Source organism: Pleurodeles waltl, chromosome 11 (assembly GCF_031143425.1).
Source record: "Pleurodeles waltl isolate 20211129_DDA chromosome 11, aPleWal1.hap1.20221129, whole genome shotgun sequence".
Classification (NCBI taxonomy): domain Eukaryota; kingdom Metazoa; phylum Chordata; class Amphibia; order Caudata; family Salamandridae; genus Pleurodeles; species Pleurodeles waltl.
In genome coordinates, this window is record NC_090450.1 from 869,139,243 (window position 1) to 869,165,800 (window position 26,558).

Genomic DNA, 26,558 nt, shown 5'->3' on the forward strand with positions numbered 1-26,558 from the left:
AGAGGTGTCCTGTTACCTTGCCTCTTCTTTGCCTATAAGGAGGTTCCTCAGAAGGGAATGGGCGATACCCCATTTGAACTTCTGTTTGGGCACCCTGTTAGGGGTCCCCTTGCTCTTGTAAAAGGCTGGGAGCAATTTCTCAAGCCTCCAAAACAGGACATTGTGGAATATATAATACAGCTTACAGATCTAGGATGGCAGAGTACATGAAGAGGACTTCCAAAAACCAGCCAAGAGTTGCAAAAACAATGGCATGACCAGAAGGCTGTGCTGACTGTTTACTAGCCAGGAAAGAAAGTGTGGGTCCTGGAACCTGTGGTTCCAGGACCCACATAAATAAATAAGATAAATGGAGTGGACCACACACTATTTATCTAAGATAAATGGAGTGGACCACACACTATTGTGGAGAGAAAGGGTGAGGTCACCTACTTGGTTGATCTAGGCACTCCATGAAGCCCCCACAGGTTGCTTCATGTGAACCGCATGAAACCCTACTATGACAGTTCTGACATGACTTTGCTTATGACAAACTGATGAGGGACAGAAAGAAGAGAGTGACCCTCTCCTTGACCTCTTCTCCTACAGTACAGTAGATGGCTTAGTAGACTGGGTTGTGCTTGCAGACTTCCTCTCTGAGTCGCAAAATGACGACTGCTGAAACCTCCTGGGACAGTTCTCTGAATTGTTGTTCCTGACCTCTGGTCAAACTACATGGTATGAACACACCATTGACACAGGTGACAGCCTGCATGTTAAAATCAAAATTTACAAGCAGCCTGATCATGAGGTGAAAATATGTTAGACCTGGGAGTTATTGAGCCCTCTGAAAGCCTCTGGGCTAGTCCTGTTGCCCTTGCCCCAAAACCACACTCCCAAAATGGTAAAAAGGGGATGGGGTTTTGTGTGGACTATAGGGGTCTCAGTACTTTGACTAAAACAGATGCTCATCCTACCCCAAGGGCAGATGAGCTCATAGATGCACTGGCTTCTGCAAAGTATCTGAGCACTTTTGACCTGACTGCTGGCAGATCAAGTTATCAGAAGATGCCAAACCAAAAACTGCATTTTCCACTCCTAGTGGGCACTATCACTTCACAGTGATTCCCTTTGGATTAAAGAATGCACCTGCCACATTCCAGAGGTTGGTGAACAAAGTTCTCCAAGGCCTGGATAGCTTCAGTGCAGCTTATCTAGATGATATAGCTGTCTTTAGCTCCACCTGGGAGGATCACCTGGTCCACCTTAGGAATGTATTGGAGGCTCTGCAGAGAGCTGGCCTCACAATCAAGGCCTCGAAGTGTCAGATAGGGCAGGGAAAAGTGGTTTACCTGGGCCACCTGGTAGGTGGAGGCCAGACCCAACCACTACAGAGCAAAATCCAGACCATTCTGTATTGGACTGCCTTACCACACTAACCCAAGTCAGAATCTTCCTGGGCCTGACAGGGTACTACAGGAGGTTCATTAAAAGCTATGGCTTCTTTGTAGCCCCCTTAAATGACCTCACATCTAAAAGGATGCACAAGAAAGTGTTGTGGACAGCTAGCTGCCAAAAAGCTTTTAATGACCTTAAACAGGCCATGTGCTCTGCTCCTATACTAAGAAGCCCTGGCTACTCCATGCAATTTATTGTGTAGACAGATGCTTCTGAGGTATGGATAGGGGCAGTACTATCTCAACAGAATGAAGAGGCCCAGGACCAATCTCTAGCTTTCATTAGCAGAAGGTTGACCCCCAGGGTAAATCGGTGGTCAGCCATAGAGAGGGAGGCCTTTGCTGTGGTCTGGGCTTTGAAGAAGCTGATGCCGTACTTGTTTGGTACTCACTTCCTTGTTCAAACAGACCACAAGCCCCATCTATGGTTAAAACAGATGAAAGGTGAAAATCCAAAACTTCTGAGGTTGTCCATATCCCTACAGGGAATTGACTATACAGTGGAACCACTCCAATGCAGATGGACTCTCCAAATATTTCCACTTAGACAATGAAGACTCAACTGGGCAAGATTAGCCTTATTGTCCTTTGTTTGGGTGTTAGGGGAGGGTGGGGGCTGTAGGAAAGTACCCTCTTTTTGGCATGGTTACCCCCACCTTTTGCCTGCTGTCAGTGCGTTTTGACTGTGTTCACTGGAATCCTGCTAACGAGGACCCCAGTGACTGTGCTCTCTCTAAATTTAGTTGCTTAGGACTTAGAACACCCCACAATTGGCATACTGGTGGCCCCATATAAGTCTCTAGTAGTTGGTACTTAGGTACCCCGGGCATTGGGGCACCAGGGGTTCCCCATGGGCTGCAGCATGTATTGTGCCAACCATGGGAGCCAATGCAAAATATGTCTGCAGGCTTGCCATTGCAGCCTGCATGAAAAGATGCATGCGCCCTTTCACTACAGGTCACTGCACCAGGTCACTGTAAGTCACCCCTATGGTAGGCCCTCCTAGCCCAGAGGGCAGGGTACAGGTACCTGTGTGTAAGGGCAACACTGCATGAGCAGAGGTGCCCCTAGAACTCCCCCTCCATTACACTGGACTTCGTAAGTGCGGGGAAGCCATTTTACCCATGTACAAGACATTGGTCACCACCTGTATCCAGCAACATAATGGTAACTCCGAACCTGGGCATGTTTGGTATCAAACATGTCAGAATCATACCCCAGTACTGTTGAGGGTATTGGCTGTACAATTCCATGCACTTTGGGGACTCCTTAGAGGACCCCTAGCATTGCTCCTACCAGTCTTCAGGGGTTTTCCGAGCAGCCTACGCTGCTGCCACCCCTCAGACAGGTTTCTGCCCTCCTGCTGCTTGACCAGCTCAGGCAGAGGAAGGCAGGACAAAGCATTTCCTGTGGGAGATAGAGGTAACACCCTCTCCCTTGTTACTGATGGTCTTAGCTTCAGGGACACTGATGTAGTGAAGCCATTTTAGTTGTGATTATGGGCACGTTATTTTAGCAAATAGGCCTACTGCTTCTGCCCTTTAGCCTTATTACATTTCATTTTATTCCATTTTATTCTTTTAGAAACAATCACATTTGTGGTGATGTTTACTTTTCCTCTATCTTGCTGTTCTTTCACTTACGAATGCACTTACGTTTCTGAGGATGACATTCCTTCACTCTGTGTTTTGTGATAACTGCTCCCTCATGCTGTTTGACTTAGCTACAGCTGCTTGCTGAGACTACCGGTTCCCTGGGCAATATGGGGAAGGTGTCTCAATTGACAACAGACTTCTCCACTACTGACATACTCAGGTATGGGGGATGATATATTCCTGGGGGTCCTGAAGGGTGGATTAGGGCTTATCCTGCTGTAATATAAAACATTAGTGGCGTAGATAGGAATCATACATCTTGGATAGTGACAGTATGGTGGGACTTTTCTTGTGTTTGACTTTTCTTGTCACCATTCTGTTTTTAGTATGTTTTATCATTCTAATTATGGCAGTCCATGTCTTTTTATCTAGAACGCAGCTGATTCAATACAACTTATCGAACTATTTTCTGCTTCTGTTTGTCTTTGCATGTGTGAGATAAATGTAACTGGGAGAAAAGGATAAGATCTGATCCACCACGATTTCCCTGAGAGGTCACAATGTTATGCGCCCCCAGCTGCCACAAATCACCCAAGCTCTTGGGCATAGGTGAGGCGCTGCTAGCTGGTCAGAAACGGATTAGGCCGATAGTTGTCACATGGTGGGTGATCAAACTCAGTTCCCCACAATTCAGGTGATGCTACCACACAAATCCAGCAGCCTCAATGGTACAATGAGAGCCAACACGACATTGACAGGGACACACAGAACTCCTATGCATATTTTTAAATATTCCTGCTGCCTGTATGATGTATAACTGCATCTTACTGACTCTTTGTTATAAATTTAACTTGTATCTAATTGTTTATTTTAGTGCCCCATTACGTCTGTGTGTTTGTAATAGCAAATAAATGTGAAAAAATATGGCTTCTATTCAAAATCTATATTAAGAGAGATCGTCAAAATATTAAATATGCACCATGCTGGCCAGCTGAGGTATACACTTCCACCTTAGCAAAAGTTACTTCTGAAAGTGGAGACAATGTTCGTTTTTTAATTATTATTATGATTTTTTTAATCAGAGCAATTCTAGACCACTTCTAATTATAGTGGTGTCCGTATATTATTACTATGTGTATTTTGCAAAGGTTCTCCATTTCAGATTTTCATCCATCTTGGTCTTAAAGACAAATATGATGTTAATGTTTTCTGCACCTGAAAAATGTAAACAATTCTTCTTGTGCTGATTAATTATGCACAACTGGTTCCGTGGTGGTAGTGTGGTAAGGAAGTGTTCTGGAGTGCCTTATGGAACAATGTTTTGCTTGCGGTCGTATTCCTCTCTTGGTTGCAGCAGACTGGGGTAAAATCTGGCAGGATCATGTTTGGCAATACGCTTTCCATACCTGGCTTCCAGAGACAAGGTGCAATAGTGCGTGGGATGATGATGGAGGAACTCAGTGATAGAGTTCCAGTGACGATTCTTTTTTATCTCAAGGTGATCTAAATGTGGGTGTGAAAGGGCCCTAGATGGGTAAGGGAGTTTTTGAGGGGTGTGGGTGGAGGGAGAGCTGAACATTACCATTACCGCTCTCTTTCCAAAGCTAATGAAAAGGCCCTCGGGTCGGCAGCAACGCTCTTCTGCTAGGGTACGGCCTCCTCACTTCATTCCTCCTACTCAGTATCACATTAAAATAAAGTACTGCTAATATGCTGCCTTTTGTGTGACACTTGTTTACTGCAGCTCCAGCTTCTCAGTAAACAAACACCTGTAACTAAAAACTTCCATGATCTACTTTTACAGTCGGCAAGGAGCAGTCTGCTGAAGCACCTCCGATTACATGAACTCAAGGGCCTTCTCATTCTCGATCAGAATTCGAGATGGGCGAGCCAACACATTAACAGAGAGCCAAGCCAGAGCCAAGCCAAAGGTCTGACTCGGATCTTAAAGCCCGGACTGAAGCCGAGACCTGAACATGTTTACTATGTAAATCATACAAAACAAATCACGTAAAGTATAATCAAGTCTAAATTAGCTCCATGACTGACAATGTCATAGATCGTATAACTTCATCAGGATGCCAGTGATACAGTTCATTTTGTTCCACATCCTAACATCCAGATGAGAAAACCAAACCAAAAAATGGAGACGACCAAAAACACAGAAGCTCACAGATCTTTCAAACTGCAGTTACAGCAATAAGACATTCAGTTTTTAAAGACGAACTTCAGGTTAAAAGAATGAAGGGGCTAAAATAATTTCGCCATCAGAACAGTAAGAACGACATTCAAATGCCATTGAAAAATTACAGAGGGTTCTGGATGGAATGTAGTTTTTAACCCTTTTAAACAACATATAATTATTGGAACCTGAATAATAATCAATAATCAAGAAAAAACAGACAGGAAGAAATTGCTGCCTAATAACATTTAACCATACCTAAACTGAGGCAGTCTTAAGTAAAAGAAACAGGAAATGTTACTATCTACCACCTCAGATTTTCAAAGTGTCCAGCTCTGTGCCAGAACCAGGTATTCCAACAAGTGTGATACATCACAACAGTGAATTTCCACCAGCATCAGATCATCACCTTCTCTGGAAAAGCAAACCTGCAGAGAGCTGACCTCATGTTTTTTAGCAATAAGGGGAGGAGGCTCTTATTTTAGAATAACAGATCCTCCTTCATCAGTAGTCACCACAACTCGGTCTATCTTGTCTCCATTAAGTCAGAATACCATGTGTGGGTCACCCTTTCTTGTACCATCAAGAACACCTATGCTGACAAATCTTTAATATTTCTCTGCATTAACTGGACCACTCTAAATGCAAAGAAGAGCTTGACACCCCCATCAGAACACCTCTCGGAGAATCCTTCCCTTTCAGATCCTCTATATAACAGTGCATTTGACAACTGTTGTTTTCAGCTGTTGTGAGAAGGTCTTTTGTGGCTACCACCATTTAGTAAAAATAATTAATAAATCTTCCTCCTGTATGTCCTATTTGTGCCCCTTGAAAACATCCACCTTCATATTCAGGAGACTCGTATGATGAACTGCTGACGGACCATTTCTTCTGTATATTACCCAAAACCATGGGTTTGGTGCATAGATACGAAGTTACACCTACTATGCAGATGTTGTCCCTCACTACCTGCACTTACTTCTCCCAAAGACTTTACTACAAAACCAATCAACGGTAACTTCACGGCTCTCAACTCCAAAAGCCTGATGTGCATACTCACCATGTAGTACAAACATATCACACGGATACGCACACCCACTAGGTGCGCTCCATGGGCTTACAGAGGAGCATCTTTCACCACAGTCACCTGACGCTCCCATGGCCTGAAAGGCTGACAACAAGCGGGAACCATCAACTGATGTCACTCTTTACCCACAAACATACAGAAACCAGATCCTACAGGTGACTATAAAATTGGTTATTTTGATTCATAACAATCTACTGCAGGAAAAAATCCTTAAACAAGCCCACAGAACCATATGTATTTGCCAACTAATACCATAGGGTATGCAGGCTGCATTCTTACAAGAAAGTGTCTATTTAAAGTGGCCAGACCTTGGTGAACGCGACTGTAGTTAATAAAGAGTTGGTTAGATTTGCATAAGGACTTAGTGCTACCTAGACAAAAATAAAGAACCCCCTAACATCCACAGTATGTAAGTAACACTCTGCTGGAGACAATGAGTTGGCAAAGAAAATGGACAGCGATGGCCTTGTTAATACAGAATTCTGGCCTTGTCAGATAAAAAGACATGGACTTCCATTACAGAGAAGTGAGTTCTTATTTCCATCATATTTGCCTCAATAACTGTGTAAGGCTCAATTGCTTAGAGTGCATAAAACTCACTAAGTCTGTGAACTCAGGTGTTTGTTGTTAGACAGTAAATTTTCAAGGAAAGATACTGCAATGAATCATTTTGAATAGAATTAACAGATGGAATCATCAATGTTGATAAAACCCAAGAAGCTCCCAAAAAGAAAGCCCACAAGGAGAAAGTGGTGTCCTTACAGTAAGACATATTTTTCCAGGCCTTATAAAATAAATCTTTAATTATTTAGGGTTTCATTTAAACTATTTTGAATAGATGTCTCTCCCCTGTGAGGCACAAGAACTAGTGCAATTGGCAATTACTTTAATAGCGAGTAATTATCCTTCCAAATGTTTGTTTTGATTAAATAAGTAGGGACTGAGGCTGGAAACGAAATGTAGAGAAGACCCATCTCTTACAACAGTAAGCAACCACTTGTCGTTCCCAGCTCCTACAATGTCACACTATTGCTCCCCTCGACTGGAGTCACTAACAGATGGGGAAAAGGGGGGGGGATGTCATTGATGACCATTCAAAGGTTGTCGCCCTGTAGATTTGTCTGGCTAAGTTTAGCTGATCTTTGTATTTGCTGATAATGTTTATGCAGCTGATTGAGCCATGGCTGAACGCACCGGTTAACATAGAGTTTGGTTAGTGTCTAGGTTAATTTTCAAATATGCATTCTGTGGAACATTAATTAATGTAATTTCTCAACCACCCCAGATTACACAGACGTATTAGAAGGGCGAAGGCATTCCTTAGCAAGTGTCATCCAGTGAGATTCTTCACCTCAGTGTCATTGAGATCACACAATATTACGAGTATGGGAGATGCATACATAAGGCATATTTGTTTACAACAAACTATCAAAAGAAATGACTACTCCATACCCAAGCTCAGATTTCTTTCTGCGTTCTTCCATTTTCCTTCGCTCTTCTTCCAACTCTTCTAGTTCCCATTGCTGTTTCATCAAGTTTTCCTGCTCTTTCTTCAGCTTTTTTGCCTGGTGTCAGCATGAAGCCAAGTGCAGAAGACAACAAAAAGCATAAGGATTAAAATGTCTCCATAAATGAACAGTAAAAAAAGTTTAGTACTGAAGAATGGGTAGGTAGTAAAAGAAAAATTATAACTTGACCATTTACTAATGTGTGAGTGGGAACCAGGTACTAAATAGCCACGAATAGATAATAAATTGAACAGAATTCCCTTCTACTTGGGACATTATACAAATACTCATACTAGTGTATTCTCCCTAGAATTATACAGTTGAAAAACTCTCTGCCCCTGTTCCATGGAACATTTTTCAGCCAGATACAAAAACATGTTTTCAGACAGTGAGCCACAGAGAAGGCCCTGTTTATATGAATGTGAAAAAGGCTATTCACTTGCACCCTTCAAGAAAGCTCTGCACCAAGAGATCAATTTTCAGTCCTTTTAGTGCAACCCATGGCCTTAAAAGCAGAAGAAACATGTATAGCTTGTGAATTTGAGGAGACAGTTTTTTTCACCAGCAAAGGATCATCCCTAGAATCACAAGCTTATGATAGACTTCATAGCAGTCATACCAAAGAAGAGATGGGAGAAAGAAGGTAGTGTATTCAGTGTTACTCTATGCAAAATAATCTACAAAGTAATGTGTGCCATAGCTATACACGGACTTCCAAGATACAGGTGTCAAGAATCAGAAGGGTGTTCAAAGTTTTAGAATGGCTAGGAAAACACATGGAATGCACATCCTTTGTAGTCTGTGGCTTACCGGCCTATAGATGAATGGAGAGAAGAACGAGTTACTTACCTTCGGTAACGACTTTTCTGGTGGATACATTAGCTACCTGTGGATTCCTCACCTGATGAATACTCCCATGGCGCCAGCATTTGACGGAAATCTTCTTACTAGTCTCTGCACGTCGACGAGGACGTCACTTTAGCCCACGCGACGCCGTCTGACGTCATACAGGCAATAAGAAGTCCTCGCCGACGTGCCGATGACAGTACCAACATTTTTTACGTGCATGAGAATAATAATAATAACCCAATGCAATGAAAGAGCAAAGCAACATCTCTTAATATTGTAAATCACACAACATTGCAATAAAATAGCTATAGATTTAATATAACTTTTTTTTTTTTTTTTTTTTTTAACAAATAAATATATTTATACATACGAACCATGTATATACCCAATATATATATAGATTTATATATAAATATACACATATATACAAATATCATACATGCAAAATGTATTGCAACTTTGAATACCAAAAGGAGCACACTCAAGGATTGCTTGGAGAGACCAAAAAGGCAACGGGGAGGCGGGTGGGACCGTGAGGAATCCACAGGTAGCTAATGTATCCACCAGAAAAGTCGTTACCGAAGGTAAGTAACTCGTTCTTCTGATGGATACAACTACCTGTGGATTCCTCACCTGATGAATAGAGTCCCAAAGCAGTACCACGCCCGGCGGTGGGTGCCTAAATGGTCAAACCAAGAAATCCTGCAGCACTGACCGTGCAAAATGACCGTCCCTTCTGACCTCAGAGTCCAAACAGTAATGTTTCACAAAAGTGTGAAGGGACGACCAAGTTGCGGCCTTGCAGATGTCAACCACAGGAACACCCCTGGCCAAGGCCGAAGAGGCCGACTTAGCTCTGGTGGAGTGAGCTCTAATGCCCTCAGGCGGATCCTTCTTTGCCAAAGAGTAACAGATTTTAATGCAAAGAACAACCCACCTGGAGAGTGTTCTCTTGTGGACTGCCTTTCCTCTCCTCTTGCCCACGTATCCGACAAACAGCTGATCCTCCAGCCTGATATCCTTCATTCTGTCGATATAGAAGCTCAACGCCCTTTTTGGGTCCAGGCGATGTAGTCTTTCTTCCTCCTTTGAAGGATGAGGCGGAGGATAAAACGTGGACAAAGTGATTGTCTGAGCCAAATGGAAGGGTGAAACAACCTTCGGAAGGAAAGCAGCCTTGGTCCTCAACACCACCTTATCCCCATAAAACGTTATATAAGGGGGTTTAACCGATAAGGCCTGCAACTCACTCACTCTCCTTGCAGATGTTATAGCTACCAGGAATACTGTTTTAATAACCAAATACCTTAAGGGGCAAGAATGCATAGGCTCAAAAGGGGACCCCATAAGGAAAGTCAGGACCAAGGACAAATCCCATTGAGGCATAACGAATGGTTTTGGAGGATATTGATTCAGAAGACCTTTCAAGAATCTGAGAACAATAGGGGATTTAAATAACGATGGTTGGTCTGGAAGACAAATGAAGGCTGACAAGGCCGACAAATAACCCTTAATGGTAGCTACTGCACAACCTTTCTGCGCTAGAGACAGTGCAAAAGACAAAACATGTGACAGATGAGCATGTAAGGGATCAATCTGTCTCTCTCCACACCACATAACAAATTTAGACCACCTATTAGCGTAGATAGATTTAGTGGAGTGTCGCCTGGCCGCTAAGATAACATCCACTACATCAGGCGGGAGAGAGAAGGAACTCAGGTTGCCCCGTTCAATCTCCAAGCATGTAGGTGCAGACTCTGGAGGTTGGGGTGTAAAACCTGCCCCTGCGACTGCGAGAGGAGGTCTGCCCTGAGAGGGAGACGGAGCGGAGGGCACAGTGAGAGTTGGAGAAGGTCGGAGTACCATACCCTCCTTGGCCAATCCGGAGCTATTAAGATGACTTGGGCCCGGTCTTGGCGAATTTTCCTCAATACTCGAGGAATCAAGGGTATGGGGGGAAACGCGTAAAGCAACTGGTCGCACCAGGTTATCTGAAACGCGTCTCCCAACGCTCCCTGCATCGGATACTGGAGGCTGCAGAATAACGGGCAATGCGCGTTCTCCCGAGTGGCAAACAGATCTATCCGAGGAAACCCCCACATCTGGAAGATTAAACAGACTTGATCTGGATGGAGACGCCACTCGTGGTCTGCCGAGAATTGGCGACTGAGACTGTCCGCACGTACATTCAAGACCCCGGCCAGATGATTTGCCACCAAGCAAATCTGATGGTCCTTTGCCCAGGACCATAGCCGAAGAGCTTCTCTGCAGAGAAGGTACGACCCTACTCCTCCCTGTTTGTTTATGTACCACATCGTGGTAGTATTGTCCGTCAGGACCTGTACCGACTGACCACGAAGGGATGGGAGGAAGGCCTTGAGAGCCAAACGTACAGCCCGTAACTCCAACAGATTGATATGAAACACCTGTTCCTCTGGAGACCAAAGCCCTTTGATCTCCAGATCCCCCAGATGAGCTCCCCATCCTAGGGTGGAGGCATCCGTTATTACCGTGGCCACTGGTGGCGACTGCGCGAACGGCTTCCCCTGTGAAAGATTGTTGCCCGCAATCCACCACTTCAATTCCACAGCAGCATCTCTGGAGATCTTGACAGTACCTTCTAAATCTCCCTTGTGTTGAGACCACTGCCTTCGGAGGCACCACTGAAGAGCCCTCATGTGCCAGCGAGCATGCGTGACCAACAGAATGCAGGAGGCGAACAGACCGAGCAGACGAAGGACCTTGAGGACTGGAACTACCGCTCCATTTCGAAACATTGGAACCAATTCCTGAATATCTTGAATCCGCTGAGGCGGAGGAAAGGCTCGACTCAATGTTGTATCCAGTACTGCCCCTATGAACAGGAGGCGCTGAGAGGGCTCCAGGTGAGATTTGGGCACGTTCACCGAAAAGCCCAGGTCGAACAACAACTGGGTTGTTGACTGCAGATGATGCGACACAAGCTCCGGGGACTTGGCTTTGATCAACCAGTCGTCCAAGTAAGGGAATACTGCTATCCCCCTCCTTCTGAGCTCCGCCGCAACCACTGACATCACCTTTGTGAAGACTCGAGGTGCTGAAGTAAGACCAAACGGGAGGACCGCAAACTGATAATGCTGCGACCCTACCACAAACCGGAGATACTTCCTGTGCGACTTGAGTATCGGGATATGAAAGTAAGCATCCTGCAAGTCGACAGACACCATCCAATCTTCCTTGTTCAACGCCAAAAGCACCTGTGCTAGGGTCAGCATCTTGAACTTTTCCTGTTTGAGGAACCAATTCAAGATCCTCAGATCCAGGATTGGTCTCAACTGACCATCCTTTTTGGGAATCAGGAAGTATCTTGAGTAACAACCTCGACCCTTTTCCTGCTCTGGGACCAACTCTACCGCGCCCTTTGAAAGGAGGACTTGAACCTCCTGTTCTAGCAACAGGAGGTGTTCTTCTGAACAATAAGATGGGCGGGGCGGGATGAGGGGCGGGAACTCCCGAAAGGGAAGGGCGTAGCCTTTTCCCACAATGCCGAGAACCCAAGTGTCCGTTGTGATAGACTTCCACTTGTGGAGAAAACGCTGTAATCTTCCCCCTACAGGAGAGGAGTGAGTGGGAGACGGTGGAAGCCTAAGGCTGCTTCCCCTGCTGCACCCCTCCAGAGGACGAGGAAGAGGCAGAGTGCTGTTGAGAGGCTCCTCTGGTACGGACCCCACCCCTCCCCCTCCCTCTAAATGACCTATAGGGGAGGGAAGAGGCGGGTTGCTGGAACCTCCCCCGAAAGGAAGAGGAATAAGAGCCACGCCCAAATCCCCGAAACCTCCTGAAAACTCTAGAAGAGGCAGAGGAAGAAGGAGCTTGCAGTCCTAACGATTTGGCTGTGGCTCTGCTCTCCTTAAATCGTTCCAAGGCTGAATCTGCCTTGGCTCCAAACAGTCTGTCCCCATCAAACGGGAGGTCCAGCAGGGTCGACTGCACATCCGCAGAGAACCCTGAGTTTCGGAGCCAGGCCTGTCTTCTTGCCACCACAGCCGTGCCCATCGCCCTGGCCACCGAGTCGGTCGTGTCCAGCCCAGACTGGATAATCTGGGTCGCGGCAGCCTGGGCGTCCGAGACCACATCCAAAAGACCCTGGGGAAGCTCCGTGAATGAAGACGAAATATCATCCATCAGCGCATGGATGTACCTCCCCAGAATGCACGTGGCGTTGGTGGCCTTCAACGCCAAACTGCATGACGAAAATATTTTCTTGGACTGCGCATCCAGTTTCTTGGAGTCTCTGTCTCCAGGCACCGTCGGGAAGGAACCAGGCGCTGACTTTGAGGAACAGGAGGCTTGCACCACCAAGCTCTCCGGCGTAGGGTGTCTAGAGAGAAAGCCAGGGTCAGATGGTGCAGCTCGATACCTCCTGGCCACAGCCCTATGAACGGCCGAGGAAGACACCGGCTTCTTCCACACCTCCAACACCGGATCCAGCAAAGCCTCATTAAATGGCAAGAGAGGCTCAGCTGCAGCAGAGGCCGGATGCAATACCTCTGTCAGCAAATTCTGCTTTGCCTCTGCCACCGGCAAAGGCAGGTCCAAAAAGCTCGCTGCCTTCCTCACCACAGCATGAAAGGAAGCAGCCTCCTCCGTATATTCCCCTGGAGATGAAAGGTCCCACTCAGGGGAAGTGTCCAGCCCACTGGCTGTATCCAGACCATGCAGTCCGTCTCCAGAGTCCTCAATCTCTCCCTCCTCTAGGACTCGCTGGTACTCTTGCTCTTCTAAAAGACGGAGAGCACGCCTCCTCGAATGAAGTCTCTCCTCGATACGCGGAGTCGACATGGCCTCCGCCGACGTCGAAGAACGGCGCCGATCTCCAGAAGCATCTGACGCCGCGTCCGGCGCCACAGGCAGCTTCGGCGCCGAGGCAGGAGCCGATGGACCAACCGGAGTCACAGGGCAAAATCCTGACTTCGACGGAGGGGCAACCTCCGGGGCCGAAACATCCGAAGCCACCGGAGCGGCCACCGACGCCGGCACCGGCGCCGAGCCCACATTCCCAAAAGGGAGAAAGGGCATAAAGGGTGCCGGCCGAAGAGGCGCAGGATCACCCAACGAAAAGGCCAAGGGCCCCGAAGGACCAGCCGGAGCAGCTCCTGGAGCCATCTGCTGAAAGATGGTATACATCGCATTAAGAAACGCGGTACTATCGGCTCCAGGAGTGGGAAAAGCCGGATACTGGGGTGCCTGGATCGAGGGCGACCCCGACGCCGGCCTCGACGTCTGCGACGCCGGAGAAAACACAAGAGGCTGCACCACCTCAATCACTGACGCCTGACCAGGTGAAGTCGGTGACGCCGGAGAGGGCAACGGCGTCGATGGATGCGGCGTGACCGTGGGGCTGACCTCCCAAGTCCTCCGACGCCGAGCCGAAGGTGACCTCGAACGAGACTCCTTGCTGGAGTGGCGTCGTGAGTCTCTACGGCGCCGGGAGTCTCGATGACGCCGGTGAGACCTTGGCGAAGAAGACTTCTTATGATGTTTCTCCTTCTTCTTTGACTTTGCCATGAATAACTTGGCCTCGCGCTCTTTGAGGGCCTTCGGATTCATGTGTTGACATGAATCGCAAGTCGAGACGTCGTGGTCGGAGCTCAAACACCATAGACAGTCGGAGTGAGGATCTGTAACTGACATCTTGCCCCCACACTCTCGACAGGGCTTGAAACCCGACTTCCTCTGAGACATTGTTACCGCAGAGAAGACTACGCAGCAGACAATACACTGTAACCACGAAGGTAACAGTAACTCCCTCGAAGATAACCGTTTCGAATGCACGGAAAAAAGGGAACTGTCATCGGCACGTCGGCGAGGACTTCTTATTGCCTGTATGACGTCAGACGGCGTCGCGTGGGCTAAAGTGACGTCCTCGTCGACGTGCAGAGACTAGTAAGAAGATTTCCGTCAAATGCTGGCGCCATGGGAGTATTCATCAGGTGAGGAATCCACAGGTAGTTGTATCCATCAGAACAAGCCATCTCCAGATCAGCTATGTAATGCTTCCAGGACTCTAGGGCAGAAGATGCTGAAACCTTTTGTCATGTAATGTGAATACCCAAGGGCTCACATCAGCCAAGTATATCAGTGGCTGGCTGGGGAGCAGAGGATTATTGGCAAACAGAATTGTAAATTGAGTGACAAAATTCAAACAGAATCGTGATATTGCTGAAGAACTAAAGGAAGGATGAATTTGTGGTACCCTGATATAAAAATTGTAAAACTAGAAGATGCTTGTTGGCTAAGAAAGTCTCATTAGACTGATTTTCCAGGCAGATGCAACATCTATAAGGAATAATATTTTTGAGGAGTGCTACGTTGTGTTCCTGTGCAGAACATTTAGGAGAGTCATTTTCTACAGGCTGTAATAGTGGAAAACTGATATAACCCTTCACCTACGTCTTGACACAAGAGAGTATTGTAATGTTTTGTAAGCAATATTTGCTTAACCTTGTGCACTTGAAGTAAAGTGCAGTTGTAGCAGGACCTCAAGTGTTTATTGTAGTTCACTGAAAACCCATAAAGCACACATGCACCTGAAGGTTTCTTAATGTTAGGGGGACCAGCTGATAAGCTTTTATTAAACAGATAGTCCTCCTGAGACTACTCTAGAAATAAAAATCAGATGAGTGGAAAATGAACAGATAAGACAATGAAAAGAAAAGGTTCTAAAACTATAAAATGAATACCCTTCTTGTGCTGTTGACTATAGCTAGGAACCGAAACCTCAATGACAGAGTGTACAGACCAGCCAGGTTAATAACCTCTCCATTTGTCTAACAGAAAATAAGTCAAGTCCATTTGAAAGACAGTTGAGCTACGCACAGCACCTTAAACGTAATTTGTTGGCAGCCAAAGAAACCCATGGAATATATGGTCAATTTGTTAAACAAGACATTATGCGCAATCTGTTACAACATTTTAATATGTGCTTCAGTCAAGATGAGGTAAAGGACATTACCCTAGTTCAGCTGGCCAGATAGGCCAGTGGATCACTATGGTACAAAGGAGTGAAAAAAATGTTTTGTGAGATTCAACTGAAGTAAAAAGACAAACATTACTGATTTAATTCAAAGAGCCTGCTTTAAACACAAAAGACAACTCGGACAGGAAGATCACAAACTGCCAATGGCTAACGTGAGAAGCCACTACAGTTCTTGCAGTCACCAATCATCATCATAGACCATATTTTGCTGGTACTGAGTTTGAGAAAATATGTGGTAGTTCATTTAATGACTCTCAGTAGTTGCCTCTTAAACCATGACTCTGAAGACATAATAACCTGAACCCAAGTAATTGAATGAGGGGAACTAGAGGTTGTACGTAACTACTGAGCATGTATGGTAACATAGGAACAACAGCGTACAACTAGAAGGTGAGGAACACATTCTTACATAGAGAAGGTGAGGGTATGTGGCTCTGGGTTTTCACTGCAATGTTATAAGTAATGCAATGATGAAATATGGGATCAAAAAGCAATCATAGCATAGTAACCACATTCCCTTTGTGTGGGGTTTCCAAATTATGAAACAGAGAAACATTTTGTGGCTCACATTTTGTACTGGAATATAAATCTAAGTGACATCTCTTTTCTTATGCTCAAGATACTATACAAAATCAAGCAGCAAGGAGATCCTAGAACACGAGTGTCCAAAGTAGGACCAGAAGGGCCAGATACATTAAAGAATTGTAAGGCAATCACTTACTATGTAAATGAGTACCACCTAGAGGCAATGTACTTAGAATTATCTTAAATGGATATCCAGAAATTGTCACATGGATCCAGTCCTGGGGCACCCATGTTACACACTGCTGATCTAAGAACAAAGTCTATACCCTCTTAATCCTCCCAAAGGCAGGATAAGATTTAATGTGATCTCTTATCATACACTTTAAAAATAAAACTGTCTGAAGACAGAGCATTTCAGAGTCCAGCACTAAAATATTAACAACCCCCAAAAACTGGTGTACAGTATTACAGATAGTGTGACCTGCTGGGCTGAAGAGAGGAGCTACTACCACACACAGCACATAACCACATTAAGTGATGGTGGTAACATCCACACCCACTACAAATCCTGGCTGGGATGTAGAGCCAGTGGTGAATAGAGGTAGAAGGCTGTACTAGCACTGACCTGTCACAGAGATGTGCTTGAAATATTTGAGAGATTGGAGGATTGGAAAGCATCCCTTCTGGCCAGCTTCACTGCACCAAAGATCTTCAAAATCTAGAATTAGCCCAAAAAGATCTAGAAGTTGCAAATCACTTGGATCTGTGTTTCTCATGATGCCTTGCAAAGACTTTGAGTTGGCGCTCCCTTAGGTTTTATTTTTCATCTTCTAGGAGCTTCTGCAAGCTGGAGTTACATGGCCAACTGCCAAGCAACTGCCAAGCAAAATAGGGATCTAAAATGCTCATCTTCACCAGTCACCATATTATTACATTGGGAATTGAACTTAAAGGAACTCTTTGTCTTGATGGAATACAAATGTACCTCAACACTAACTTTAAGAGAAAAATCATCAATACTGCCAACAGCTCATTAAAAGCTTACCAGTGGGAGCAGACTTCCAGAATCCCTTGTTTAGGAATAAATATAAAAAAAGACATCACAGCCCATTGGAAAGAAAGCGTCTGCAAACATACATTTTCATTCTAGAATCCAGTAAGTGGCTCTCTTGGTGCAAAAGATTGAGGGAACAAAAGGTCCTTTAAAAATTTGTCACACTTTCTTTCTTACAAGGTCACTGTCTGAAATGCCTCTTATAACCTTGAGAGCATTGGGTAATTATTGTGAATAGAAACACACTAGTCCCAAGTTGGACTTCTCTATTATATCCACCTTATCCCACAGGCAACTGACTGTGTATACCCTCATTTTCAGCGTTGGAAAGAATGAAAAAATCACAATGTTAATGTGGCCTACTAATAATCTAACATTGAAAACGTACAAAAATAGTAGTACACACCCCAACCCATCATTCATGGTACCGCAATTATTTCTGTAAATCACCCAAGCAGAAAAAGTGGTTGTAATAAACATTTCTGTGTAGGCGGTAGCAGAAGTTAAGTCTAGGAAATATGTTACCTCCAGTTCACCAAGTTTAAGGTCCTCCATTTGTTGCCGTAAAATGTCAGCTCTGTCTTTCTCATCTTGTTTTCGTTTCTCTTCATCCAGTTTCATTCGCTCTAGTGCCTCTCTTCTGGCCATTTCATATTCATTCTCATATCGTCTTTTTTCTTCCTCCTCAAACGCTTTTTCCTTTCAAAATTAAAAACAGGGTAATTAGATAAGCATAGGGAAAAAAAAAAAACTTTCTTTCAATTAAATGAACCATTCCATTCCAATCCCATGCCCCTGGATGTTTTGAAACAACAATCCTTTCCCAAACCCAAGCCCTTTTTCTAGCTTCTTGTGGTCCTGGAGAGGAAATAAATTATTTGGGTTGTCATAAGGGAAACAGGTTCACTCGGCCAAGCAAGTGTAGTTTATATTCATCTACGGACTTCTTGCTTTCCACCTGGTATCTCCTATTTAAGACCCTAAAATTGGCTTTATTCAGCAGGGGTTCCAGTGCATCCCCATAGCAATGTATCTTTGCTCTTTTGCATGGAATCATTGTTGTATTTCAGTCTCTTCATACGCCTGCAAAGTAGTCTGATCAGTTGGGCAATTTCAACTACATAGGAATAACTCAATTTGTAATGGATTTCGGTCAGTTTTCAGACAGTGGTTGTGATGCACATTTTGTTTCCTGAAGGCTAGATACTTGTCTTTCCTCTGGACGAAACACTTATGTGTGTCCTGTGCCTAGAACTGCACCAGGTAGTGTATGGACAATTGGTATTGAGATAGATTTCTCATGGTTCACATCAAAACCAGTTGATCAAGAGTGATGGCAGTTAGATGATAATGTTGCCTTGCTAGTTGGTATGGAGATGCCTTGATGAGCCAATCATCTATGTATGGACAGATTAATTTTTCATTTTTCTGTGGTGAACTGCTACAACCTCCAAGAATTTGGAGAAGTTTTGCGATTCATATTTGAGACTGAAAGGAATGACCTTGTATTGGTAATGGTCCCTTCTGATGTTGATCCTCTGGAATTTTCAATACTTCTTTGTTATTGGGATTGGGTTTTCAAACCTATTTGTTTACTTTCTTGGTGTCGAAAATGGGCCTGTAATCATTTTTCAGTCCTTTCTTTTTCACTAGGAATTAACAGAAATAAATTCCAGTTCCTTTCAGATGAGAGGGAACCTTTTCCACAGTGTGTTTCTGCAAGAAGATGGAGATTTCTTGTTTCAGTTTTTCCTGATCGAAGAGGGATGGAGGAGGACCCCTGAATCTGAGAGAGCATCCATGTTTTATAATATTCAGACCCCAACTGTCAGTGACTATTTTTTGGCACTCATGTAGATAAGATGATGTGCTTACCCCTACTGCAGTGGGTAATGGAGGAGGGGGGGGGGGGTAAGACTCATTGTTTGCCACCGATGGTTTAGTGGCTTGGGCAGATAGTTTCTGACCTCCTCTGCTTCTTGACTAACCGCGTTGTTGATGATGTATTTGGGGCTGATGAGATTGCAGCTGTTGCCCTTGAAGCCAAGTAGGGGTCTGAACACTCCGGTAGAAGTACTGGCAGTCATAGGGCATTTAGGAATGTTTCCTATATTCCAGCCTTTTTGTCTAATCTAACAGCTTTCAGAGTCTTGAGCTTGGATTTCCTATGAGACATCTCATCGTCAGCATGAGAACCGAATAAAGTGCATCCTTAAAATGGCAGGTACAGAATTTGCTGTTGGGCTTCAGGTTGTAGCCGTTCCACAGACTTTTCGGTTCACCAAATCCATTTTTTTTTTTACTTTCCTTGTCAGGAGAAAGAGTAGATGACGGAACTGTGGCATGTCGTTTCTGAGCAACTGAGATGATGATGGAGCCTGGAGTAGGATCTGAGCGAAGGAAGGATGGATCCTGATTAGTGGTATGCATTTGTTCTGTAGGCGCTATAGTGCAGACTTTACAGCAGCTGGTGTCAAGAAAAGTCCCATAGCTGGTAATAAGACACCTGTAACCAAAGATAGTAATGTTCTAGAGGCAGATCTTTGATGGAGTGTCTCAAAAAGTACCAATGCGGATGTTGTGGTAGCCAGTAAATCAATATTTAATTTGCTAGCAGCTCTAATAAATACCTTCTGGAAGGTGTTGATGTTATCCACAGCAGATATTCTCGCTGGAGATGAATCTGTTGGTGAGAATGCTCCTGAAGAGGAAGTGGTATGATGAGCCCCTGAGTATCTCAATCTGAAAAAAAGAATACCTTCTCTACTTGATTGTGAACGTCTAGGAGAACTTGAGTGATGGTGAAGACTGTGGGACCTTGATCTTGACCTAGGCCTATTGCTGTGAGGTCTGGTGTGACTGGAGCAAGATCTAGGAATCCTTGGTGTAGGTGTTACTACTACAGGAGATTGGGGTGGGCGAGAAAGGGTGGGTGGCAGATTTGTCAGCGGAAGAACCGCTGGAATCGCTGGTTGTGGAGGAGGGGGAGAAAGAGAAGGAGGAGGTGACGATGGTGGAGGAGGGATATGTGGAAGAGGAATCAATACCGTCGACGCCAGAGGAAGTGTTGGTGAATCCGTACAGTAAGAAGAGAAGTTGACAAAGATGAAGAATAGGCTCACAAGTACTCCGAGTTAGACTTTGCTGGAAGTCTGTGAGCTTTCATTCTCGAAAGCCACACTTCTGTCTTGTTCAGAGAAATCATATCATGTCTCGACAGCAAACCGTGTCTCGAAATCAAGGAGCCTCTTAGCTCGATAGTGACCTCCTCCTTGACGTTATGTGTTATTGATGTTGAACCAGCTCTTGAAGGCCAACAAGTAGGTGCTGTATCTCCTCTGGACGTTGATGTCCTCGACATCAAACAGGAGTGTAGTGTTTTGCCCTAGATCTTCTAGTTTTAGATCTCCCTCTGCAGGAGTCCTCAGAGCATGACTTAGGGACACTGGTAGAGGGAACAGTCTCTCCACGCTCTTCAAAATTCTCTTGACGTCAGGGAATCTTGCCATCTGAGGTGCTCCACATGGCCAAGGAGGTGAATCTTCTTTCTCCATCTAAGTGTGCTCGGAGAGGGTCTTGCTGTGGCGACACATCCTGCGGTCAGGAGAGTCTGGCAAACAGAGGATACAGATTCAGTGCTGGTCTGTTTTTGCCATTTTTCTACCACATTCTGGGCATTTTAAAAAAAAAGAGATGGCATTTTGTGAAAAAATACATCTATTTCCTGTCTGGAAATTTTCAAACATTACTCTATATCGTAAAGTACATAAAGTGAAGCAATTTGTAGGAGAAAAGTGCAAAAGTCTATACAGAGGAAACCTTAAAAAAGTCAGAGCTCGGCTCCGGAATCCTGTCAGCTGAAGCTGGAAAAAATAACTGAGTAAACTGCCACCCGCAGGACATGATGGGCCACTGGAGGCCAAGCGGCCCCTTAAAGACGGCACTGTTTTCAATGCTGCAGTCTATACAGTTACATTGCAATATATTTCCCCATCTCTTACTTTAAATAGAAATAAAAAGAGTTTGTGAAGGACGTTATTACAAGTCACTTTTTAATGATTTCCAGTGACTTTTAAAGGCTTTGCCTTTTTTCTTCCCAGTATTAAAGTTATTCAATATAATTGGCAATGTTTTAAGGCTGCAAAATATTACATTTGAGTCACATGTGCCTCTTGACCTTTCAAAAGTAAGGTGAAGAAAATGTGACTTTAAAAGAACTGCTTTGGGGTTCCAGAGCGTAGGCAGGACTATTCAGTGCTTTCAATGGAGATCCCCTGAGAGGGGAGTCTGCCCTTGTATCAGGGCTTAGGAATTGTTTGTGGATTGTAAAGCTACATTTGCATCATTCATTTCTCAAATTCTGCAGGTATACAAAAAGACAAAAACAACTATCATCGGCACCAACACCACTGTGGGAACTAGCTAAGCCCCACCCCTACCTGGCTAAGAAAGAAAGGAGTGGTTCATTAATTCGGCCCATGATCATCGTTCTTTATTGTGTAAATTTTCCTTCCTACAGGCTTGAATTTGAAGAGTTTTGGACAACAGCGCGAAAAGAATTATTACAAATTGTACACCAAATTACACATGATTTTCAAATGGTATACTTTGCAATCATGCGTGTGAAGAACTAAAGTACAGGAACAAAAAAATAACATGAACACACCAATTGTCACACTAAAAACTATGAAATATTAGTTTAATTTTTATTTGTTTTTGTCAACACTTCCAACATGTGATCTAGTGGGGAATCAGGTCCTAAAGTTTCAGGCAGGGAGTTTTTAATGCCCTGAATGGAAACAGATTGTAAAATGATAATCATTTTATGTCAAACCTGTTCTCTTTCGGTGAGCTGGTCTTTCCAAGCATTAACAACATGCTTTTGATGCAACTTGGACTCAACCTGAAACAGAGCACAAAAGATGTAGGAAGTGCAATATTAAAAAAAAAAAAAAAAAAAAAAAATGTCATCACAATTAGACACTGTTGATTGTGCAAGGTGGCTAAGTTATTTTCAAATGAAATGCATTACATTGCAAGGGTAGAATGGAAAATAAAAATGGGTCAAACACACAGTGAATGTGTTTGAAAAAAGGACAAGCGCGTGTTTTGACAATATGGCCTTTATTCATCAATATTTTTAAAGTTACTGTTTCATTTTTTATAATGCTACATTTTGAATCATTTCCATGATTTAGTCATTATAACTGACACGCTTTGTTTGGTGAGAGAGCTCGTCTACGTCGATATAAAAAGAAAACAAACTTTCAACGAAGGTCTACCTGCAGTAAACACGTGCTCAATTAATTACTGGACAAGTTAAATGTTGAAAAGTTATGGGAGGCAGCTGCATAAACGTGAACCTTAACAGTTCTTTAAAAAGAGTGATGTAATACCATCACAAGTTAATTCTCCAGTGAAAACCAACGCTATGTTTAAACTATCTGGAAAACTGTCTAGGGCAAAAAAAAACTGCAAGGAGAGCTAACCCCTCTCCTTCAACCCAAATGCCTTTGCTAACAAATTTGAAAGAGTTGGAAGCCCAGAATTGAGGAGCAACCCATATGAGAGACTACGACTTAGGTAACAGGGTGTTATAGTCACAAAAACCTTGGAAAGGCTAAGAAGTAAACAATCTACATGTGTGATAACCACATACATCCTTAACGCGGGGAATAAGTGATAGCCACAACCAAGGTTTTGCAGTAAAGACTACATCTGAACCTCAGTAAACCACCTCACATCAACATGTGCAGTAAAATGGAAATATCAACCAAGATTATCAAGCACCCAAAAGAGATTTAGAAGAACGGATGTAACTTTCTGAACTTTTACGAGCATCTCCCAGGCTCTGGTTGTTGACCAGGACATGGAAATGTGAACTAAAAACGAGGATACCCTGTGTATGTTTATCACGTGTTTTATAAAATATACTTTAACACTAGGAAAGTACCCACTTTTTCTGGACCGTCTGGTTAAGTTAGTCCTGTCTTGCACATGGAGTGCAGAATACATGCTTTCAAAGATCAACATCACAAGAAACAAGCATTAGCAATGCAGTGGATCTTGCATTTGCTCAAGTTAGAGCTATTAGAGTTGTAAATTCCTAACTGGAGTTTTCTTGCCACTTAAATTGAAAATGAAAAGTAAAACATTTGACCTAAGCGAGCAGATTCAAAGTGCCACAGCCACCAGGAGTGCAAAGGAGAGACACAAAAGGAAAAATAAGTTTACTCGCAGTCAAACGTGTCGGCAAAAGTACAATTATCCATGTAACAGGGGCAGTCTCAAGGCGGTAACAAAACCGCCAAAGGAGGGACAAACGTAAAGCATTTACCAATGAAGATAAAGGATTTTTGAAAGCCAAGCCCATTAACGAGTGACAGTGATGGACCTGCCGCGGGTGTGGTTTAAAGCCCACAAAACTTACAATGGGTCAAAGCACTTGCGAGCTCGACCTAAACACTGGAGTAAATGCTTGGGTTGCTTAACTTGAGCACAGGACTAATTCCAATAAACAACATTAACCAATAACCATTCTATTAACCACTTCCCTTGGGTTTTCAGAGTAGCATAAAAGCTGGTGAAAAGCCATTCAAAGCTGGTGAAAAGCCCTTCAAAGCCCCTCAGTGGTAGTAAGCACTATATAAATACAATTACAACACTACAATACAATTTACGTCTAAAACTTGGAAAAGAAGGCTCCAAAATATGTTGGGGCCCAGATACCTGACAATCCTTAAGATGGCCCTGTGGTTAGCTGTTCATACAATTTAGCGTGTAAACAGAGTGAAAACTCCACTTGCACTTGGAATGCCTTCAATTGATACCACATGAGCTGCAGATGTGTGAACGTGTCTCCACGCTGTTAAAAGAAAGGTCACTTTGTGAAACTGAGATGACTGTTCTCAGCGCACAAACTTCCTTTTCCAAGTGCTGCAGGATTTTACTTTCATAGGCTTTGTTCTGGCTGTCACATCTTTTTAAGTTTCATCCATTAACACAACTTAAAATGTCCTCTCTGGGGAAATCTTCAGCTGAAATAAAACATATCCTCGTCTAAAATTAGGACAGAAGACCTTAAGCTTTACAGACTCCGCGTTTCTGGCTCATACCCTTATAAAAATATCTTATTCTGCTGAGAGAGGAACTTAAAGGGGCCGTGCGATGAATTACTTATTTATTTATTTATTGATTGATATGTTTCTCTCCAGCACGTTCTAAGCCAAAGAGCATCAGAACTCTACACCACACAGTATAACTTTGATAGGTAATAGGCAATAGAAGGGAGAGTGTGGAAAAACTAAGAAAGCACGCTGACAACTTGTAGAAAGGCAGGTCTCCAGACTTGTGAGCAAGTTAACAGTGCGATACGCGGGCACATAGGTGCACGTTCGAGGGTCATGCAATCTAGGTCCTATCAGGGGCTTCAACAAAATAGACAATGGACAACAGAAAATTCATGCTTTTGCAACATGGGGGCACTTGTCCCGAGTCAACACCTAACTTTAGCTTCAGTGAAAATAACAAACTGCAAGACAAAGACCCCCACCTGTTATGAATTACTTTTTTAGTGTGAAAATACACAGAACAGTACATGGATCCTGTGTGTATTCATATATTTTTATCTAATTCATTTTCTTCAATCCTACTAGAACTATGCACAAAATAAACTCAGGGTACACAAACTTATTTGTAAACCCATGATGAACGGGACATGCAATAGTTAAACAGTCATACGGATTTTGTAAATAAACAAACAGAAATTAAACACTAGATTAAAATTAATGCACATTGTAAATACTAAGACCGGAGATGCAGCTCCTCTAAGTCAGCCGCCATGAATTAAAATAAATGAGCAATGTAAATAGCTATAAGCGCCGCCATGGACAAGGGAAGAGACAAAAGAAACAAGACGAGGCGCCTTTAAAGCAGCCGCCATGAATTGGAGAGAAAAATTTAAATATTGAAAGAAAAAAACAGCGTGATCGCGCTGCTACAGTTCACTCCTGATGAAACCTATCGGCAAAAGTGCAATTATCTACGTAACTGGCAAAAGTGTAATTAACTATGTAACAGGGTCGATGTTATGCAAAGCGCTCGACTTCTGCCAAGCGAGATCACGCTGCGAACAAAAAAAAAAAAGTAGTCCACAAACCTGACAGGAAACAGCGAGCCTCGCATGTTTTCAGTACTTAGTCGCTGCGCTCGAGGAGGACTAACCACTGGAAAAGGCATGACATATGAGTGCCTTCCACTAATGAAAGCAGGCAGATTTTAACAGGCAAGCCCACAAACCAATGAAAGACAACTGACGTGACGTGGACGGTGCTCCGAGCCCTTTTCTAACTCCTAAAGCGTCTTGCAAGCGAAGTGCATGCGATGCAGGCTCGACCCTAAAAATGTGGCAAGGCAGTGCAGGCCATAATCAATTACCTAAAACTTCAAAGTTCACTTTATTTAAGAACAAAAAAAAAAAATCGTCAAGGGTTAATAAAAAAAAAAAATAGAAAAAAAAAGTATAAGTAACTTAATATTTAACATGATTTAGAATTCCACAATGACTCATAAAATATGTAACTCAGTGCTTTCCAAACTTTTTAGAACCACAAACGACCTCTAGCCCACCATGATCATGTAAAAATGTGCCACAGGTACTGCACACCACACCCTTCATTTAGGGATACACCAAGTGAGATTCTCCTAGCCCAGAAGTTATGGATATAGGCCCTCATTCGGACCTTGGCGGGCGGCGGAGGCCGCCCGCCAAAGTCCCGCCGTCAAAATACCGTACCGCGGTCGCAAGACCGCAGCGGGTATTTTGACTTTTCCCCTGGGCTGGCGGGCGGCCGCCGAAAGGCCGCCCGCCAGCCCAGGGGAAAACGACCTTCCCACCATGAAGCCGGCTCGTAATCGAGCCGGCGGAGTGGGAAGGTGCGACGGGTGCTACTGCACCCGTCGCGTATTTCACTGTCTGCTATGCTCCCCCCTCTTACGGGGGCCCCTGCAGTGCCCATGCCATTGGCATGGGCACTGCAGGGGCCCCCAGGGGCCCTGCGACACCCCCTACCGCCATCCTGTTCCTGGCGGGCGAACCGCCAGGAACAGGATGGCGGTAGGGGGTGTCAGAATCCCCCATGGCGGCACAGCGAGCTGCGCCGCCATGGGGGATTCAAATGGGCAACGGAAAACCGGCGGGAGACCGCCGGTTTTCCATTTCTGACCGCGGCCAAAGCGCCGCGGTCAGAATGCCCATGGGAGCACCGCCGGCCTGTCGGCGGTGCTCCCGCCCCCGTTGGCCCTG

The 26,558-nt window shown here is 44.3% G+C and overlaps 1 protein-coding gene and 1 long non-coding RNA gene across 3 annotated transcripts in view; one reads left to right on the forward strand and one right to left on the reverse strand.

Moving 5' to 3' along the window:
* The window catches only part of TCHP (trichoplein keratin filament binding), a 212,009-nt gene that overhangs the window by 121,417 nt on the left and 64,034 nt on the right, over positions 1-26,558 (reverse strand). For both annotated transcript variants that reach the window (XM_069214726.1, XM_069214725.1), the window contains exons 5-7: positions 22,089-22,157; positions 17,780-17,953; positions 7,753-7,865 (exon numbers count right to left, since the gene is read on the reverse strand). In XM_069214726.1, the coding sequence (XP_069070827.1) occupies positions 7,753-7,865; positions 17,780-17,953; positions 22,089-22,157 (356 nt within the window). The remainder of the gene's footprint in view (positions 1-7,752; positions 7,866-17,779; positions 17,954-22,088; positions 22,158-26,558) is intronic.
* The window catches only part of LOC138266215 (uncharacterized), a 170,291-nt gene that overhangs the window by 32,781 nt on the left and 110,952 nt on the right, over positions 1-26,558 (forward strand). The window lies entirely within an intron of this gene.